General features: G+C 46.5%; 1 protein-coding gene across 2 annotated transcripts in view; it reads right to left on the bottom strand.

Moving 5' to 3' along the window:
* Nucleotides 1–13,754: 13,754 nt before the first annotated feature.
* The window catches only part of DLG4 (discs large MAGUK scaffold protein 4), a 134,272-nt gene continuing 125,618 nt past the window's right edge, over nucleotides 13,755–22,408 (bottom strand). Inside the window, exons 12-19 of one of the 2 annotated variants that reach the window (XM_075847399.1) lie at nucleotides 22,086–22,122; nucleotides 21,368–21,395; nucleotides 20,601–20,648; nucleotides 20,417–20,518; nucleotides 19,393–19,565; nucleotides 19,187–19,296; nucleotides 15,070–15,161; nucleotides 13,755–14,603 (exon numbers count right to left, since the gene is read on the bottom strand). In XM_075847399.1, the coding sequence (XP_075703514.1) occupies nucleotides 14,497–14,603; nucleotides 15,070–15,161; nucleotides 19,187–19,296; nucleotides 19,393–19,565; nucleotides 20,417–20,518; nucleotides 20,601–20,648; nucleotides 21,368–21,395; nucleotides 22,086–22,122 (697 nt within the window). In that variant the 3' untranslated portion in view covers nucleotides 13,755–14,496. The remainder of the gene's footprint in view (nucleotides 14,604–15,069; nucleotides 15,162–19,186; nucleotides 19,297–19,392; nucleotides 19,566–20,416; nucleotides 20,519–20,600; nucleotides 20,649–21,367; nucleotides 21,396–22,085; nucleotides 22,123–22,408) is intronic. The other variant, XM_075847400.1, reaches the window with a different exon arrangement.

Below are 22,408 nucleotides of genomic sequence, written 5' to 3'. Positions count from 1 at the left end.
TCTTCTGAAGAATTTTCTCTCTCGCTCTGGTCCCAAGAAGAGGGGGCATAAGAAGGGGGATACTGTAATGTCCGTGGCTGCGGGACATCAGCTCCAACCTCCCCCTGACAGCTGCAGCCACGAGTCGGCAAGCGCTGGCCCCAGCCTCCTCCTCAAGAGACGCCAGCGCTCGCATCAACTCACCTCTGCCGGATCCCGGAGGGTGGGACTATGCAGCAGGTAGACGTCAGGCGAGGTGAAGCAGGTCAGACGTGGATACAGCACGGTATAACTTTGGCACAGCTCAGTGCTCGACCAGGAAGGTATGGAATGCAAGGAACAGGAACTGGAACAGGTACAGGAACAGGAAACACACTAGGAGGCCATCACATAAACTATAGGGAACACAACAACACTCAGGCATAGAGGCAGGGGGCTGGACCCCTCTTGTAGTCCAGGGTACTCACGGGTCAAAGTTCATCAAAAGGTCCGGTGTGCGCGCTGCCGCTTTAAGAGCGGGCACGAGCGTGCGCGCACCGGACCTTTTGATGAACTTTGACCCGTGAGTACCCTGGACTATAAGTGGGGTCCAGCCCCCTGACTCTATCCCTGAGTGTAGACAACCTAACCAAAAACCTCGCGCCAAAGAAATGGCATGTAGTGGGGTCCCCTATAGCAATTAAACCTAAAAACGAACCAATTGGGACAGATCCCTAAAAAGAATATTGTACTCAAGGTAAAAAGCACAAAAAATATCTTTATTAAATATAATGACAAAATAACACAATGATAGGAAAAGAGAAGTAATACAGCATATACGGAGACATATACAGCAGGGTCAGATGGAAAAGACCATGACCGACAGAATCAACCATATACTAATGATCACTCACACGCTCCAATAATATCCAATAATAACACAAGCCCAGGGGTGTGTAATATAAATCCCACATGTAGCAATAGCAATGCAAAGGTGGCCTATATACTATCAAAGCCTATACAAAATGTGATAATCCGTGGGAAGGGCAGGATAACATATGGCAGCATACATATGATGGTACTACGTCAAAACCAGCACAATGTGTAAAAAGGTGCAGCTAAATAAATATGCATATGATAATGCGTAGAAGGTCAGCACAGTATAGCTAAATAGATATACATATACTGCTAGGTTAAAGTCAGCACAAGTAAAGAGTGCAGCTGTTGACGTGTGTCAAGAAATATTGTAGCTCAAATAGCCATAGAAAAGTACAGCTGCCATAGTTAAACAGAATAGCCCAAGAGTAAGTACGGGTTTAGCAAAAGCACATACACATACCCTGGGACATGTTGAGAGAGCGTGGAGGATCAGAAGATCTGGGTGAACGAACGCCTCGACACGCGTTTCGCCCGATAGACCGGCTTCGTCAGGAGGCTAATTTAAAATGCTACTCCAGGGTTATAAATAGAGAACATAAAGTTAGGCTCACCTGTGATGAGCGCAAATCGGCGCTCGGAACACACGCCCAGTGACGCCCACATCACGGGACGCGCCGCGCGTCAGATGGAGAGACGCCGCATGATGAAAAATCACCATGGCGACGTAGGACGCTAAGCGGCACTCCCGGATGTAGGCCCCACTGTGCATGCGCAACCGAGCGTCTGTGCGGACACCACAAGGGAGACAACAAAAGACAGGACTAACACAATGGCAGTTAGGAGTGGGAAGTAACTACGAGAAAGGAATCCATCCAACGGAATCCAGTGATAAAGGATAAATACAGATAAAGCAGGATGTTTATATAAAAAAAAAATATAAAAATAATAAGATATAATGAGAAAAACGGGGGGAAGTGCACACATGACAGGACTGTGCACAATAAGCAAAAAGTGAAAAAAGAAATAAATAAACTGTAATCCAGTGGATATGTGAAACAGGTGCATGTTTGTATAATAATAAATATAATACATAATGTGAAAAGTGAATTTATGGTAAACTAAGAATAATAATAAATATACATTAATGTGAATGGGCAATACCTAAACACCCTATAAAAATAGATATATATAATACAGAAAAATATATATAAAAATAAAATAGTGACAAGTGAATGCATATATATATATAAATAAACATGAACAAAAGAGTGAAATACATCAAGATATATGTTTCAAATAGATCAATATACTCCATCCCATATATCCCATTATATACAACAAATGGAAAGCCGACAATGTGGGACCCAAAATAATATAATAAAATTGAATCCACAGTATCGGCAATAAATACACACATATGGACATATTGGTGGATGTACAGAATGCTGCGAAATCAAATATACAAAAAATAAATATAAAAAATACTACATAGTGTATATTAGAATGTTTACATATATATATATATATATATATATATATATAAAAATAGAAGTGTCTTCCTATACAATTAGTGGAAAAACGCAGCAATCGCTTCAAAAATTTAGAAAAATACACATATTGACAGAAATAATCATACAAAAAATACATAATACATCAAAATTATATTCACAACATGTGTATAACTTCTCCACTTCTGGTTTGCAATGAAAGCCATATGCGATCCTCGTAGATATATAGAGAAGTAGACCCACTCGCTGGACAAGATAAACTGCAATATACAAAAGCAGATATAAAACACAAGAAAAAAACCCTAGAGAAAATAAAATTCACGCAAGGTTAAAAAATTACAAGAAAGGCCTAAAACTAGTGGCTTCGTTTAAGCCAGATGGAGCTACAGTATTAAGTAACGTGATCCACTTCATCTCTTTTCTCAATAACGCCACACGTACATCCCCACCTCTACAACCCAGAAAGATCTTGTCAATTCCACGTACCTCAAAACCCTTAGGATTACAGGAGTGGAACTCGCGAAAATGCCGTGCAACAGGCTGGAGTTTGTCGATATCCACGACATTAAGTGCCGATTTGATCTTACTCACGTGTTCCAGCACCCGCACCTTCAATTGCCTGGTGGTCATGCCAACATAGATAAGCCCACACGGACAGGTAGCAAAGTACACCACAGCTACGGTGTTACACGTAATGTGGTAGACAATTTTATAATCTTTCCTTCCACTTGAGCTATGAAAGTTAGAGGTACGTAGAATGTATTTACAGGCAGAACAATGACCGCAGTTATACGAGCCCCAAGGAGGGCCTCTACTCCCAAACGGGTTGGGGGGAGCACTAGGAATATAGTGACTCGCAGTCAAAAGGTCCTTAAGATTTTTAGACCGCCTCCAAGTAATGGAGGGATAACTGGGTAAGACCCCTGCCAAGTCGCGATCAGTGAGAAGGACCCGCCAGTGCTTTTGCAAAATATCACGAATCTCAGTCCAATGAGGGTTGAAAGTAGTGATAAATCGGACATTCTGATCTGTTTTATGTCTCTTGGGTCTACTCACCAGAAGTTCATCGCGAGTTGAATTTTTGGCTCTTAGATAGCCTTTCTTTAAGACCCTCTGGCTATACCCACGACTCTTGAATCTTGCTGTAAGATCCAATGCTTGACGCTCAAAGTTGCTGTCACTGGAGCAGATACGCTTTGCCCTCAAAAACTGGCCCACGGGTATGGATGTTGTAACCTTCGGGTAGTGGGCAGACGTAGCATGGAGGAGGGCATTTGTGGAAGTTTTTTTCCTGAAAATGTCGGTAGAAATAAAACCGCTATCATCTCTGCAAATACAGATATCCAGAAAGTCAACGCGAGTTAAACTAAACTGCCACGTCAGTTTGATATTGATATCATTCCTATTAAGGGAATCGAGGAAAGATACCAAGCTAGACGTGGAGCCCTGCCAGATGAATAGAATATCATCTATATACCGTGACCACAGGAGCACTGAATCATGACCCGGAGTCTGTTGCACAGTCTCCCACTCCCACAGCCCCAGTAACAAATTAGCATATGAGGGCGCACAGGTGGCCCCCATTGCTGTGCCCTGGAGCTGTAGGAAGAGACGGTCCTTGAATACAAAAAAATTGTGTGTTAGTGCAAAGTCGAGAAGGCATAGAATAAACTCAATAAGATCCGGGTCATGATTAGTCATCTGTAAAAAATGTCTAGATGCTCGGATCCCGTGGTCATGGCATATAGATGTATACAGGGACTCCACGTCACATGTGACAAGAAGCATGTCATCCTCAAGATGCAGCCCGTCAAGGCGTTGTAACATATCCGTGGTATCCCTGATATATGACGGCAGGGTTTCCACACATTTCTGTAGATAGAAATCCACAAATCTGCAGATGTTCTCACATAAGCCTCCAATCCCTGACACTATTGGACGCCCGGGAGGGCAGATGACATTTTTATGCACTTTAGGCAGTAAATAAAAAGTGGGTTTGATGGGAAAGTCCACGGAAAGACCATCTCTTAATTTGGAATTGATAGTATTTGAATCCACACCTCGTTGCAATAAACTATCTAGTTCTGCTTTAAAGGCTAGCGTAGGGTCCGATGGTAACCTACGGTAACAATGGCTCATATCTAGTTGACGAAAGGCCTCACATTCATACATCTGTGCCGGCCATAATACAACATTACCCCCCTTATCAGCTGGTTTAATAATAACATCCCTAAGTTTTCTAAGTTCTAGAATAGCCTGCCTCTCCTTATAGTTGAGATTGCATGATGTACTAGACTCGGAAATACTTTCCAGATCCTTCTTGACTAGTTTGAAGAAAATATCCACTGAGGGGCATAGAGTGAAAGGGGGGAAATGTTGGGAGCGGCGGCACAGATGCATGGGAAGTCTGGGATCAGTGTGAGCCTCCTGTTCCTCTAACAGTGATAAAATGGCATCAAATGCCTGTTTCTCTGCCGGGGAGCCCATAGCAGCACTGTAATCCCTTCTACCAAAATGTTTTTTGAAAAGTAGTTTTCTAGAAAAGAGAGCCAAATCCTTAATGGTGGTAAAAAGATCAAATTTACCCGTGGGGGAAAAAGACAGACCCTATAAGTGGGGTCCAGCCCCCTGACTCTATCCCTGAGTGTTGTTGTGTTCCCTATAGTTTATGTGATGGCCTCCTAGTGTGTTTCCTGTTCCTGTACCTGTTCCAGTTCCTGTTCCTTGCATTCCATACCTTCCTGGTCGAGCACTGTGCTGTGCCAAAGTCATACCGTGCTGTATCCACGTCTGACCTGCTTCACCTCGCCTGACGTCCGCCTGCTGCCTAGTCCCAGCTGAGCCTGCCCTGCTGCTGTCCGAGCTGCCACAGGTACCTATACAAACTATAGACATTCACTTGCGCCCTGTTGGCCAGCTGCCAAGGCGGTACGGCCCAGTGGGTCCACAGACCCTTCGTGACAGTGTGGCAGTGTGTGGCGGTGTGTAGCAGTGTGTCACGGTGTGTGGCGGTGTGTATGGCAGTGTGTTGCAGTGTGTTGCAGTGTGTGTGGCAGTGTGTCGGATTATTGCAGTGTGTCACGGTGTGTGGAGGTGTGTGTGGCAGTGTGACACGGTGTGTGACACGGTGAGTGTGACACGGTGTGTCGCGGTGTGTGGCAGTGTGTTGGATTGTCGTGATGCCTGAGACTCCGCTCCGCAGTTTAGCCACAAGCCAAATCGGTTAGTAACACAGGGTGTCCATCCGTCCTCTGTTGGCCCCATGACAGTCACTACTTCTACGGGCCCTATGACAACTACATCTTGAGAGTTTGAATGACAATCACTTATTTGTGAAATATTCTCCGACACGTCCTGAGATATTTGTTTTATAGACTTTCTATTTGTGTTGAGTCCCCCAACAATATGTTCCCAGTATATATATATACACTAGTTATATCCTGCAGTAAGGACCGGTAGATTATAGTAAAATAGTAGAAACTGCCTCAGAACTGTGTGTGACCCCGGCCCGGAGGCTAATCTGAGCCGGATTTACAAAATGACTGCAGGAAGGGCCGGAATTACGAAACTGAAGATGACTTTATTTTATTCGTTTGCTTTATTTACAGGATGAAGTTGAGATTATCCAGGACTGAGATTATGACTCGTAGTAAAGTCCCCGCCCCCCCGCACCGCCAGTCCTTCTGTCCTTTCTATGGACCGTCATTCCCAAGAACTGACGATCCAACAGCGTCCCGGTGGTGAAGAAGACAAAAAGAAAAGGGTCCATTCTATGGTCAACCAGGGAAGGAAGTGAAGTCACCTCGGTAACAGGCCATTGGTGATGAGGGGCACAATAATCCCCCACACCAGAGACCCCGTACTCATAGGGGAGACGATCAGAAAGCAGACACCGGAAGAGACATTTCTATTTCCAGATATTTCTATTTCCAGACATTCGACAAACTTAAAAAAATTCTTTGTGGTGTGAATTGGGCAAAAGACAGGGATTCTCCATTGTTGTTTGGGTTTCGTTTTTAACGGCGTTCATCGTGTTAATTGTACGGGTTGATTTGATTATGACAATACCACATTTATCGTATTTTTCGGACTATAAGACGCACTTTTTGGCAAGAATAAATCTGTCTAAAAAAGTCCCTGCATCTTACAGTCATTAGGCAAGAGGCCCGGCTGCGCCAGACCCTCCTGACCGCTTCCTTAACCTCTTCCCGACCTATGACGTGCCGGCACGTCATGGAGTGGGGGGGGGGGTGATGTTTGGAGCGGGCTCATGCGCTGAGCCAGCCCATACACTGCAGATGTCAGCTGTGTTTTACAGTCGTCACGCTGCTCTAACGACCAGGAACAGCGATCGTGGCATTTAAACTCCCACTCTGACAGCCCAATGCCCCCCCTGCAACGTGATCGGGGAGCGCCAATGGTTGTCATAGCAACCCAGGGGCTAATTTAAGGCCTCCAGGTCTGCCTCTGCTCAGGGCTTGGCAGGAGCCTGTAAAAATGACAATATACTGCTATACATTAATATCTAACAATCGCTGGTTCAAGTCCCCGAGGGGGACTAATGTGTAAAAAATGTTTTATCAATTTTCAGGAGTTTTAGAAAAAATAGGAAAATGAAACAGAAGTTTTTAGTTTGTAAAAGTAGTAAAGTATGAAATAATATTTTCCTTTTTCCTGTTTAAAGTGCGTCTTATAGTCCGAAAAATACGGTATATTGTTTTATCTTTGTAAAAGTCGTAAAACATAAAAATAAACTATTTGTTTAAAATTTTTTCTTTATGTTGCCAAATTCTGGGAGGCAGAAGTTTTTTATTTTTCCGTCGATTGAGCGCTGTGAGGGCTCTTAATTTTTGCGTGGCGAGCTGTCGTTTTTATTGGTAACATTTTGGGTTATTTGCGACTTTTTGATCCCTTTTTATTCCATTTTTTGGGAGCTAAGATGACCAAATAACATATATTCTGCCGTTTAATTTTTTTTTTTACGGCGTTCACAGCGTGGGTTAAATAACGTTATATTGTAATTGTTTAGATTTTTACGGATGCGGCGACTCCAGTTATGTTAATTATTATTTTTAACATAACAAAAAAAATATGGGAATTTGTTTTTCGTACTTTTAATATATATTTTTTAAGCATTAAGAAAAACTTTATTGGCTGTTTTTCATTTTCTGATTAGTCCTCCTGGGGGACTTGAACCGGTGATCGTTGGATCGCTCGCACTGTATGCTGCAATACTAATGTATCACAGTATATCGTGATTTCTGCCTCTGACAGGGCTTAATAGGAGCCAAAAGATGGCAGACCTGGGGGCTTATTAGACCCCCAGGCTGGCAGGACAACCATCAGCACCCCGCGATCGCGTCTCTGGAAGGGGGTTGATGAGCTGTCGGAAGAGGCCTAACGGATTAGATGCTGCGTCGCTATTAACTGTGGCATCTAAGGGGTTAAACGGGCGGATCGAAGTGATCAATGATTCTGCCTGTTGCAGTGTCGTACAGCCGACACCCACTCAGCATGGGGCGCGCTCAGCCCGTGACCCCGCTCCTTACTTCCCCTTGACGACTGCCACGTGCAGTTCCGTGACATTGCGTTAAGGGGTTAAAGTGGTAGTACCAGGGGTGGGTTGTAGGTAAGGGTTAATTTTAGTTGCTTCTGCCACTTTTTGCAATGATGTACCAAGAGGTAAGAAGGCAACGAGGCCGGAAACTTCTAGAATCTGGAGATTTGCCGGGGGTTGTGTAAGGAGATACTAGAAACCATCAGGATAATAAGAAACGTGGGACCAAGACGGCAGAGCCCCCCGTAAGTGCTGCGTCCCGGACCCGCTCATTGACCTCGGGGGTGTGGAGATATCCTGCGGCTGTCCCCAGATAAGTCACGTGAACACTCCGCTCCACCCGGCGGGCCCCGCCTACCTTCTTCATCTGCTCTTTATGTTTTATCTTCTGACTTCTTTGTATCTTTTGATCTATTTTTTGTTCACGATATCTCTTACTTAGCGATGGTGGGTGGACCGATTGATTCTCACAAAGATCCTGATGACTCCTTCCTCCACCATCTCCCTGCGCAGGTCCGGCCCAATGAGGTCCGTCAGTGCTTCATAGCGCTCTCCTGGGAGACGTCACTGCCTGGTGGTAGAGTTCAGCTCCTCAACCGTTAGGTGGTCGTCTGATCATCTTCAGGATCAAGGAACTGATCAGTCACATCCCGTCAGTGATCCCAGGGACTACAGCAATCTCTAACGACTCCCATCGCTCCCTCCTTTCCTGCCACAATGTTTCCGGTCTCGTCCCGCGGCTCAGTCACGAATGTGTGAAAAATAGTTACTCAGCCTTCCCCAGGTGGGTCGGTGTGGAACGAAAGTTGATGCACTTGGACTCATCCTTAAAGTGTCTTCTCAGGCCCGGTGACAGGACAACAGAGGCAGACGGGGGGATGGTGAAGGCGATATCATCAGAGGGGGAGGCAGGGGGCTGTTCAAAAGGCAGGGAATGGGCTGGGGTAGGGACCAGGGGGGCAGGAGACGACCTCTTACCCTGTTTCTTGCTCTTCTTGGCAGCTGGGGCTGGTGTGGGCTTTACACTTGATGGGCATATGTCTTCTACCTGTAGGGGCAGTCTTTGTAGATGTGCCCACCTGGCCGCAGAGTTTTCTCTTACTCGGACAGTCATTGGCTTTGTTTCCTGCAACACGTCAAATCATGCAGCCCAACTCCCTGCAGCCCCCATGTTGTGCCCCTTCCTGCTGAAGTTTTGGCAGATTTGCGATATTTCGGAGTAATAGATGAGTTTTGAAGAGTTGCCCACGGAGAATGTCTGGGGCAGGTGCTGGAAGTCCTCTTCTGCTGATGCGGAGGATAACAGACCACCTGAAGGTCCAAAAAGCAGTTTCTGTAGAAGATGTAAGTAGGGTCCCGCACCAGGGCAGAAGCGCTTGACTTCTCTTTGAACAGGGGATTCAGGTCTCATTGCTTTGACCGTCTTTCCAGATGTTTATTGATGCAAAAGTCATTTAGAAAATGCCGGTAACAATGGTCTGGATGCAAATGGTCTCGGCCCGGAAAAACTGTGGTCCAGGATCAACTTCTTCACAACAACCCCCAGGCTCATATCTGGTACTCTCCCATCATCCTCTGTTTGAAGATAACTATCTGGTTCATGCAGGGCTCCAGTGAAGGGGAGACTCGGCCGGGCCACTTGCTGATCTCTTGCTAGGGGTTCTGGGGGTTGGCCTTGTTGTCGACCGTAGACATGGCAGTAGAAGGCTCCGTCTCTTTAAGACTGTGTCATGATACATCGTTTCCTGATTTCTTTGTCTTAGGAGTCATGGTGGACTCCTGAAAAGACAAGTTCCCAGTAACTCTTGCAATTGTCTACACTTTTTTCAGCGAAGGTCCTCGTCAAAGTCTTCCTTGGCGCCAGACAGTCATCCGGTAGTTTTTTTGGTCTACACCCAGGAGGGAATGGAGGGCCAAGAGGTAGATCTAAACCACAAGGCAGTCAAGCTCCAGACCAAGAGGTGATCAGAGACCTGGTCACTCATTCCCAAACGATTGGCCCTGCACCCAATACAAGCGGTGGACTGAAGACGAAGCTTAATCAACGACGATGTCCAAAGGCCGAGTGCCGGAGTTACCAAGAGACCAGTGCTGACGAGTGGAGTAAGAGCAGTGAAGACACTACAGCCGCCCAGGGAGAGACATCTTAGTAACCATGGTATACCCGCTCCCCGAGCCACCGTCCAGTGCTGACGAGTGGAGTAAGGGCAGCAAAGACACTACAGCCGCCCGGGGAGAGACATCCTATTAACCATGGTAGCCCCGCTCCCGAGTCTCCGTCCTGTGATAGACGAGTGTTGGTGTAAAGCAGCACCAGGAGGGGGCGTCATATTCAATCTTAGCCGTATGACTGGATATCCCCTGAAACCACTGCTAGATGTGGTCCTACAAGATGTTAGCTTATGGGGCGCACTTACTTTTCTACATTTGCATCATGGCCATTTTTGGAATAATTAAGCAGAATGTTCCCTCTTGTTTGTCCCATGTTCTCTGCTACGTTTGGTCCTAATGTCCATCTTTCATGCGGGGCGGCAGACCCTGACTGGGACCTCTGCCCATTTTCCTCTGTGGACCGTCTTCTAAATTTCGATTTCATTTTTTTGTTATAAATTTCCTCTTTTTAACACTTTGGAGAGATCTGTCATAACGCTTTCTGGCGTGCTGCGCGGTCATCGGTGACGATCAGTTACAACATGTATCTCACCATTTATAGTCACTGCTTTCTGTGTCCTCCGACAATCCATGCAACCAAAGACTGCGAAGGGGTGGACTGTATATCTGCCGGGATGCTGCCCCCGGCTGTAGGGGGTCTACTTGCCTTCTCAATGATGCACATGGCAGCGCTCACCTGTCTGTTCTCGGGGGCGCTACTGTGGCTGTCACTATAATAGGCACTCTGACCAGAAATGACGTTCTATTACACATTGAGAACATGGTGGGAGACCTCAGGCTGATAATCCTGATCCCTCCTCATAAACAATAAAAGGAGATCCTGGAATCTTAGAGGTCAGAATGTTTCCTAAATGTTTTAGTGTCGTGGATACAGATGGATGTGAAGGACCTGATGTATTGAATGTCTCTTTCTCTCCTATAGTCACCGTCTCAGTGCTGCATCTATCAGAGACATCGTGTACCAGCAATGAGATTTATAGGTCCCTCCACAGTCAACACCCCACCCAAGATTATGTCATACTACTCACTAGTGTAGGACCCTGGCTGCCATCTGACTACCTAGTTGTGTAGGACCCTGGCTCCCATCTACAAAGTTGTGTAGGACCATGGGTCCCATCTACCTAGTTGTGTAGAACCCTGGCTGCCATCTGACTACCTAGTTGTGTAGGACCCTGGCTGCCATCTGACTACCTAGTTGTGTAGGACTCTGGCTCCCATCTACCTAATTGTGTAGGACCCTGGCTCCCATCTACCTAGTTGTGTAGGAACCTGGCTCCCATCTACCTAGTTGTGTAGGACCCTGGCTGCCATCTGACTACCTAGTTGTGTAGGACCCTAGCTGCCATCTGACTACCTAGTTGTATGGGACCCTGGCTCCCATCTACCTAGTTGTGTAGGACCCTGGCTCCCATCTACCTAGTTGTGTAGGACCCTGGCTGCCATCTGACTACCTAGTTGTGTAGGACCCTGGCTGCCATCTGACTACCTAGTTGTGTACGACCCTGGCTGCCATCTGCTACCTAGTTGTGTAGGACCCTGGCTCCCATCTACCTAGTTGTGTAGGACCCTAGCTGCCATCTGCTACCTAGTTGTGTAGGACCCTGGCTCCCATCTACCTAGTTGTGTAGGACCCTGGCTCCCATCTACCTAGTTGTGTAGGACCCTGGCTCCCATATACCTAGTTGTGTAGGACCCTGGCTCCCATCTACCTAGTTGTGTAGGACCCTGGCTGCCATCTGACTACCTAGTTGTGTAGGACTCTGGCTCCCATCTACCTAGTTGTGTAGGACCCTGGCTCCCATCTACCTAGTTGTGTAGGACCCTGGCTCCCATCTACCTAGTTGTGTTGGACCCTGGCTGCCATCTACCTAGTTGTGTAGGACCCTGGCTCCCATCTACCTAGTTGTGTAGGACCCTGGCTCCCATCTACCTAGTTGTGTAGGACCCTGGCTGCCATCTGATTACCTAGTTGTGTAGGACCCTGGCTCCCATCTACCTAGATGTGTAGGACCCTGGCTCCCATCTACCTAGTTGTGTAGGACCCTGGCTGCCATCTGACTACCTAGTTGTGTAGGACCCTAGCTGCCATCTGACTACCTAGTTGTATGGGACCCTGGCTCCCATCTACCTAGTTGTGTAGGACCCTGGCTCCCATCTACCTAGCTGTGTAGGACCCTGGCTGCCATCTGACTACCTAGTTGTGTAGGACCCTGGCTGCCATCTGACTACCTAGTTGTGTACGACCCTGGCTGCCATCTGCTACCTAGTTGTGTAGGACCCTGGCTCCCATCTACCTAGTTGTGTAGGACCCTAGCTGCCATCTGCTACCTAGTTGTGTAGGACCCTGGCTCCCATCTACCTAGTTGTGTAGGACCCTGGCTCCCATCTACCTAGTTGTGTAGGACCCTGGCTCCCATATACCTAGTTGTGTAGGACCCTGGCTGCCATCTGACTACCTAGTTGTGTATGACTCTGGCTCCCATCTACCTAGTTGTGTAGGACCCTGGCTCCCATCTACCTAGTTGTGTAGGACCCTGGCTCCCATCTACCTAGTTGTGTAGGACCCTGGCTGCCATCTACCTAGTTGTGTAGGACCCTGGCTCCCATCTACCTAGTTGTGTAGGACCCTGGCTCCCATCTACCTAGTTGTGTAGGACCCTGGCTGTCATCTGATTACCTAGTTGTGTAGGACCCTGGCTCCCATCTACCTAGATGTGTAGGACCCTGGCTTCCATCTACCTAGTTGTGTAGGACCCTGGCTGCCATCTGACTACCTAGTTCTGTAGGACCCTGGCTCCCATCTACCTAGTTCTGTAGGACCCTGGCTGCCATCTGACTACCTAGTTTTGTAGGACCCTGTCTGCCATCTACCTAGTTGTGTAGGACCCTGGCTGCCATCTGACTACCTAGTTGTGTAGGACCCTGGCTGCCATCTGACTACCTAGTTGTGTAGGTAACTGGCTCCCTTCTACCTGCCCATTTGTACCTTTCACCTGACTACCCACTAGTATAGGCCACTAGACCTCGCTTCTTATCTGACTACTCACTTGTTTACGACCTTGATTCTTATCTGACTACTCACTTGTGTAGGACCTTGGCTCTTATCTGACTACTCACTTGTGTAGGACCTTGGCTCCTATCTGACTACTGACTTGTGTAGGACCTTGGCTCCTATCTGACTACTCACTTGTTTAGGACCTCGGCTCTTATCTGACTACTGACTTGTGTAGGACCTTGGCTCCTATCTGACTACTCACTTGTGTAGGACCCTGGCTGCCGCCTGACTACTCACTTGTGTAGGACCCTGGCTGCCACCTGACTACTCACTTGTGTAGGACCCTGGCTGCCGCCTGACTACTCACTTATATCTTCCATCTGACTACTCACTTGTGTAGGACCTTGGCTCCTATCTGACTACTCACTTGTTTAGGACCTTGGTTCTTATCTGACTACTCACTTGTGTAGGACCTTGGCTTCTCTCTGACTTCTCACTTGTGTAGGACCTCGGCTCTTATCTGACTACTCACTTGTGTAGGACCTCGGCTCTTATCTGACTACTCACTTGTATCTTCCATCTGACTACCCACTAGTGTAGAACCCTATAATGCCAGCCATTGGCTTCTCCAGAGTTTGGTGACTTGATAACCCCCAGAGCTGAGCAGAAACCACATGACAAGATGTAAATATATAACATTTTATTTATCCACATAAAATAGTTTCATTTTTTATTACTGTACGGTATGTAACCCTTTACCTTCCCGAGCCCTGAAGCACACTGCTCTTTTATGCTGGGTCCTGAAGAGCATCTCACTTCTTGAACCTCTCTTGTGACAGGGCCTGCAGAACATTGCACATCTAACCCCTCCATGGCTTTGTTTGAGAGCTAAGGAGACATCCATGAATCTACTGCCCCTCACAGGGGAAGTTATTGTCCATATTGCCCAATGCTCTTAGGGCATGTGCGTGGGGATGGGGGGGAATAATGGGGGATTTGTCCATTAATTCCATGTCCTCCCCCTTCCAGTATAAGACGCATGCACAAAATAAACGCAGACAGCGAGATAAAAAACCAGGACTAAAAGTCTTTTTGTACAACAGGCTCAACCCACAGCAGGGGTCGGCTCACAAGGAAACCACTCCCACGAGGAGCCGAGCAAGAACAGAAGAGCCAGCTTGTGATCTATAGAGAATTTGTGCATGTATAAAATACACACAGAAAAACTCATAGAAACACAATGGTTTAGGTCTCCTGTTTTGTTGGAGGATATGTCAGCCCCATTTAGAAGTAATCAGGCACTCCAGGTAGGGGTGGCAACCTGAGGCCAGGTAGGTGCCGGAGTGCCTCATTGCCTCCAGAGATACAATGCTCCAGGAGAGAGAAGTCTCCACTATTTAAGGTGGGATTGGAGAAGGAGGCTTGTTTTAAAGTCTTTCTCGGGAAGGCACCCAGATGTAGGGCCCTGAGAGATCCTCGATGATCCCCTTAACTTTATGGTAGACCTCTTCAAAGCTGTCTCCCTCGACCACCGCTGTGGAGAAGAAGACAAAGAATATGTGGTCAAAGGTAGGAAAAAACATCTTCAGATTAGTCATGTAGTGAACGTAGCCAACTCTGGAGGGCAAACATTGACGTACGGGCTACAACAGTCTGTGGTCAGGGGGTAACATGCGGATGGGTTCACAGATATAACAGAGGGGTCACATCACTCAATGATCCGGGATCCTGCAGAGGCCTCCTCAGCGTCTTTATATGAACTAAGACTATTGCGGATGACTAATGTGAATAGTGGTGAAACTGTCTTCAAAAATGGATAAACTAAACAGGTGCCCCCACTGGGTCCCCTGCTGTATTACAGTGTCGAGGACTGTCCGCACTAAACATGGTAAAACATTTCCTGCTAGTTCTGAATATGAAGAAATGAGCAGTCACCCCGGCAGATACAAGTCTACGAGAAGCGCGGTCTCGATATTCCACACTTCACCGGCAGGTCTCACCTGAAAAACACTCTGTGAAGTCTTGTTCCAGCTTCGTGGACCTCTCATAGGTTTTTCTGGCTTGTTCCTCGGTTAGACGTTTGTTAATTTCTCTGCCAAAGAGGTAAAAAAGGGAAAAAAGCTGTGAGCGGCAAAGATGGTCCTCACATAGGGCCATGTCCAAACCTTACACTACAGATCTCTACACTAGAACATCACTGATGAAGCAGATCTCTACACTAGAACATCGCTGATGGAGCAGATCTCTACACTAGAACATCACTGATGGAGCAGATCTCTACACTAGAACATCACTGATGGAGCAGATCTCTACACTAGAACATCGCTGATGGAGCAGATCTCTACACTAGAACATCACTGATGGAGCAGATCTTTACACTAGAACATCACTGATGGAGCAGATCTCTACACTAGAACATCACTGATGGAGCAGATCTCTACACTAGAACATCACTGATGGAGCAGATCTCTACACTAGAAGATCACTGATGGAGCAGATCTCTACACTAGAACATCACTGATGGAGCAGATCTCTACACTAGAACATCACTGATGGAGCAGATCTCTACACTAGAACATCATTGATGGAGCAGATCTCTACACTAGAACATTACTGATGGAGCAGATCTCTACACTAGAACATCACTGATGGAGCAGATCTCTACACTAGAACATCGCTGATGGAGCAGATCTCTACACTAGAACATCACTGATGGAGCAGATCTTTACACTAGAACATCACTGATGGAGCAGATCTCTACACTAGAAGATCACTGATGGAGCAGATCTCTACACTAGAACATCACTGATGGAGCAGATCTCTACACTAGAACATCACTGATGGAGCAGATCTCTACACTAGAAGATCACTGATGGAGCAGATCTCTACACTAGAACATCACTGATGGAGCAGATCTCTACACTAGAACATCACTGATGGAGCAGATCTCTACACTAGAACATCACTGATGAAGCAGATCTCTACACTAGAACATCACTGATGGAGCAGATCTCTACACTAGAACATCACTGATGGAGCAGATCTCTACACTAGAACATCACTGATGAAGCAGATCTCTACACTAGAACATCACTGATGGAGCAGATCTCTACACTAGAACACCACTGATGGAGCAGATCTCTACACTAGAACATCACTGATGGAGCAGATCTCTACACTAGAACATGACTGATGGAGCAGATCTCTACACTAGAACATCACTGATGGAGCAGATCTCTACACTAGAACATCACTGATGGAGCAGATCTCTACACTAGAACATCACTGATGGAGCAGATCTCTACACTAGAACATCGCTGATGGAGCAGATCTTTACACTAGAACATCACTGATGGAGCAGATCTCTACACTAGAACATCACTGATGGAGCAGATCTCTACACTAGAACATCACTGATGGAGCAGATCTTTACACTAGAACATCACTGATGGAGCAGATCTCTACACTAGAACATCGCTGATGGAGCAGATCTCTACACTAGAACATCACTGATGGAGCAGATCTCTACACTAGAACATCACTGATGGAGCAGATCTCTACACTAGAACATCACTGATGGAGCAGATCTCTACACTAGAACATCACTGATGGAGCAGATCTCTACACTAGAACACCACTGATGGAGCAGATCTCTACACTAGAACATCACTGATGGAGCAGATCTCTACACTAGAACATCACTGATGGAGCAGATCTCTACACTAGAACATCACTGATGGAGCAGATCTCTACACTAGAACATCACTGATGGAGCAGATCTCTACACTAGAACATCACTGATGGAGCAGATCTCTACACTAGAACATCGCTGATGGAGCAGATCTCTACACTAGAACATCACTGATGGAGCAGATCTCTACACTAGAACATCACTGATGAAGCAGATCTCTACACTAGAACATCACTGATGGAGCAGATCTCTACACTAGAACATCGCTGATGGAGCAGATCTCTACACTAGAACATCACTGATGAAGCAGATCTCTACACTAGAACATCGCTGATGGAGCAGATCTCTACACTAGAACATCGCTGATGGAGCAGATCTCTACACTAGAACATCACTGATGGAGCAGATCTCTACACTAGAACATCGCTGATGGAGCAGATCTTTACACTAGAACATCACTGATGGAGCAGATCTCTACACTAGAACATCACTGATGAAGCAGATCTCTACACTAGAACATCACTGATGGAGCAGATCTCTACACTAGAACACCACTGATGGAGCAGATCTTTACACTAGAACATCACTGATGGAGCAGATCTTTACACTAGAACATCATAGATGGAGCAGATCTCTACACAAGAACATCACTGATGGAGCAGATCTCTACACTAGAACACCACTGATGGAGCAGATCTCTACACTAGAACATCACTGATGGAGCAGATCTCTACACTAGAACATGACTGATGGAGCAGATCTCTACACTAGAACATCACTGATGGAGCAGATCTCTACACTAGAACATCACTGATGGAGCAGATCTCTACACTAGAACATCACTGATGGAGCAGATCTCTACACTAGAACATCACTGATGGAGCAGATCTTTACACTAGAACATCATAGATGGAGCAGATCTCTACACAAGAACATCACTGATGGAGCAGATCTCTACACTAGAACACCACTGATGGAGCAGATCTCTACACTAGAACATCACTGATGGAGCAGATCTCTACACTAGAACATGACTGATGGAGCAGATCTCTACACTAGAACATCACTGATGGAGCAGATCTCTACACTAGAACATCACTGATGGAGCAGATCTCTACACTAGAACATCACTGATGGAGCAGATCTCTACACTAGAACATCGCTGATGGAGCAGATCTTTACACTAGAACATCACTGATGGAGCAGATCTCTACACTAGAACATCACTGATGGAGCAGATCTCTACACTAGAACATCACTGATGGAGCAGATCTCTACACAAGAACATCATTGATGGAGCAGATCTCTACACTAGAACATTACTGATGGAGCAGATCTCTACACTAGAACATCACTGATGGAGCAGATCTCTACACTAGAACATCACTGATGGAGCAGATCTTTACACTAGAACATCACTGATGGAGCAGATCTCTACACTAGAACATCAGTGATGGAGCAGATCTCTACACTAGAACATCACTGATGGAGCAGATCTCTACACTAGAACATCAGTGATGGAGCAGATTTCTACACTAGAACATCGCTGATGGAGCAGATCTCTACACTAGAACATCACTGATGGAGTAGATCTTTACACTAGAACATCACTGATGGAGCAGATCTCTACACTAGAACATCAGTGATGGAGCAGATCTCTACACTAGAACATCGCTGATGGAGCAGATCTCTACACTAGAACATCACTGATGGAGCAGATCTCTACACCAGAACATCACTGATGGAGCAGATCTCTACACTAGAACATCACTGATGGAGCAGATCTCTACACTAGAACATCACTGATGGAGCAGATCTCTACACTAGAACATCACTGATGGAGCAGATCTCTACACCAGAACATCACTGATGGAGCAGATCTCTACACCAGAACATCACTGATGGAGCAGATCTCTACACTAGAACATCACTGATGGAGCAGATCTCTACACTAGAACATCACTGATGGAGCAGATCTCTACACTAGAACATCACTGATGGAGCAGATCTCTACACTAGAACATCACTGATGGAGCAGATCTCTACACTAGAACATCACTGATGGAGCAGATCTCTACACTAGAACATCATTGATGGAGCAGATCTCTACACTACAACATCACTGATGGAGCAGATCTCTACACTAGAACATCACTGATGGAGCAGATCTCTACACTAGAACATCACTGATGGAGCAGATCTCTACACTAGAACATCACTGATGGAGCAGATCTCTACACTAGAACATCACTGATGGAGCAGATCTCTACACTAGAACATCACTGATGGAGCAGATCTCTATGATGTTCTATCCTAAGTTTGATTCGTGTATAAATTTGAGATATATGGAGCCGGATCACTGACTATTATCTCCTCACTGGTCCAGACATTATCATTAGTTTATTGCAGGTTCAGTTAGAACTTACAGAATGTTTTCCAGGGACTTAGGCCGTATAAAAATGGCGATGGGCTGGAGTTGAGCTGCCTGAAGACGTCTGACAGCATTGGCAGAGACATCCAGGATACAATGCTTCCCCTGGGGAGAGATCACAGAGGGTTGAGGTCATGAAGGTAGAACAAGACTCCGACACAAAGTACAATGGATCCTTCTTCAGGATGACGCCATGAATACCTGTTCCGCGACCTCCCGGACGCTCTGCACACTCGTCCCATACAGGTGTCCATTATATTGTCCGGCCTCAATAAATTTATGACCTTGAATGTCTTTCTCCATCTTTTCTCGGGATGACACGAAGTGGTAATCTCTTGCATCCACCTCGTAATCCCGTTTTGGACGCGTCGTATCTGCAGAGTAGAATGAGGTAAGTAAATACTGCTGGTCTATGGTTGACCTGATACATAATCTCAAATCCCAGATAATCAGGGGGATGATCCCCTCCAAATATCCAATATCACCCCTTCTGTACAGGCTTGACCATGAAATGACCTGCGTCCGGTAAACCTCGGAAATGATTACATCATCACGGCTATAAATGGACCATGAGCCCAAGAGGAAAAACATGTAGTTGTGCGTTGATTGGTACCACACCTATGAGATAGATAATATTCTGCTTCAGTGATGGGCGACTCTTCTCAGCTGGGACTGTCTACAGCTGGGACTGTCTATAGCTGGGACGGTCTACAGAAGTCGTATGGGACAGATCAGGCCTCAGCAATTTCTACATTTCTTCTCTTGCCTTCACTTTGGATCTGGGTCATTTCCCTGCTTGAGGCCTAATGACCTGTCAGCTTTGAGACAGCTTACTGACACTGGGCACTAAAGCTTTTTACAATGGTTCGATGAGCTCCTCCATGTTCCGGGGCTGGGATGAGGATGTTTTTGGTGAACGTGACTCTGCTTCATCTGCCCATAGGACCTTCTCCCACAGGGATTGCAGATTTCAGATGACTCTACAGTCACTATACCAATAATTGGTGACACTGGGCATGTTGGACCTTGACAGTCATCTTGGACCTGTCTTGAACTTGTCCTTGGTTCTTCCTCTACCACTTGAACAATCTTTCGATACTGGGCAGAGACGTCTCCCACAGACCTATCACTGAACTCCTCTGACAAGGCACACAAAGACCCCAGAAATATTGAGTCACCGAAAAACCAACGTCTGACCATTTCCTCACACAACAAGAATACTTACGAGGAACGCAGGAGCCAAACTTATCAGGAAATTCAGACAGAAGGTCATCATTAACCCTGTCCTTCCCAGGGCCCAGGATTATGATAGGACGGGCATAGTGCACTGCACGTAAAAGAGAGAAGGTCCCATTATAAGGATGTAACGAGAGGAGCACTCCTCAACATTCAAGACAAACGCCACCAACCTTCCATATGTACAACGGTCTCGTAACTGAGCACTGTCTCCTCCCGACCTATACAGAGGCAAAAAGAGGGAGATGTCAGACTGAGCCACAGGAATAGCAGAGCAAAAGACCGAGATGTAGTCACAGAGCTGGGTGTGAGGTCAGGACAGGATGGAGGTGTAGTGTAGAGTTGGGTGTGTGAGGTCAATACAGGAATAGCAGAGATATAGGATGGAGGTGTAGTGTAGAGCTGGGTGTGTACAGCACAGGAATAGCAGAGATATAGGATGGAGGTGTAGTGTAGAGCTGGGTGTGTACAGCACAGGAATAGCAGAGATATAGGATGGAGGTGTAGTGTAGAGCTGGGTGTGTACAGCACAGGAATAGCAGAGATATAGGATGGAGGTGTAGTGTAGAGCTGGGTGTGTACAGCGCAGGAATAGCAGAGATATAGGATGGAGGTGTAGTGTAGAGCTGGGTGTGTACAGCACAGGCATAGCAGAGATATAGGATGGAGGTGTAGTGTAGAGCTGGGTGTGTACAGCACAGGAATAGCAGAGATATAGGATGGAGGTGTAGTGTAGAGCTGGGTGTGTACAGCACAGGCATAGCAGAGATATAGGATGGAGGTGTAGTGTAGAGCTGGGTGTGTACAGCACAGGCATAGCAGAGATATAGGATGGAGGTGTAGTGTAGAGCTGGGTGTGGGGTCACGAGGGAGCAGCTTTGGTCGGGATGGATGGAGGGATCACAAGACTAGGAGTTGGATGTGGTGGGGAGATACATACTCTGAGAACCCGTAGTGCTGCTTCGGTCCTGTGCAGCGGAGGAGAGAAGTGAGAAGGTAGAGACAGACATACTAGGTAAGAGAGTGGCTACGTTACATGAGAGGACAGTAATCATGGGCTGAGAAGAAGGTGAGATGATCATATACAGTATGTATATATATATATATACAATAGACAGACAATAATGCCCCTCATATTCCAGTGGAGGCCACATGACGCATCCACATCGCAGGCGATCACACTACACTCCAATGGTGGTCACAGATGGACAATATACGTTCTGCTTGATGTTCTCTAGTGAGCTCTTATGTTTTAGGAGAGGAGGATGGGGTGGTCCATGTGGGGCTTCCCACCCCCACCCCTATTGTTACGAACAGTCTAAAGGGGGACGAGCCCTGCACAGGTTCATTAGACCGTGATCCCCGACCTCCTCTACGTGTCACACATCTTATTTTAGTGCTCAGCCTTTTGTGAAGACGATCATCCCGTAACTTTGGAGAGTTCTCAGTGTCCTCGTGTAAGGACTGGTAATCCCAATATACCCCATCAGCGTCCTTCCAGAGACTGTCCCAATATAAAGACCACCGATGCCACGTCTACACAAGTCAACTCATCATGGAGGTCCACGAACCCCAATAACTCTGATCAGCTGTGTGGTATCTAACTGTATCTAATCCCCAAACAGTGACACTGGAACCACAACACAACATTGTCTCACCTTTACCTTTAACCGAGACCACTCTCGTCTCTCAACCCTGCGGAGAGAAAGAAAACATGAGAACCTGCCAGCCGCTGGTGTGACTCTTCTGATGTTCTACTGATGGCTCTGGTCAGACTGAAGGACTCGAGGTCCTGGAGTGGGCTCGATGCATTGACTTTTCGGTCTGCACTTGGCTCTGACAGGGTTAGATTGTTTGTTTGCAGTTTTTAGATTGATAGGATAACCAAAGCCAGGGGTGTAACTATTGGGGGTTGTGGTTGCCCCTGGGTCCTGGAGTCTGAGGTGGCCCACAAGGCCCAGGGGCTTTAAGTTATTCGTCT

Source organism: Rhinoderma darwinii, assembly GCF_050947455.1.
Source record: "Rhinoderma darwinii isolate aRhiDar2 chromosome 3 unlocalized genomic scaffold, aRhiDar2.hap1 SUPER_3_unloc_5, whole genome shotgun sequence".
Lineage (NCBI taxonomy): Eukaryota > Metazoa > Chordata > Amphibia > Anura > Rhinodermatidae > Rhinoderma > Rhinoderma darwinii.
Note: the sequence above shows the minus strand (reverse complement) of the source record. Positions and strands in the feature narration are given on the sequence as shown.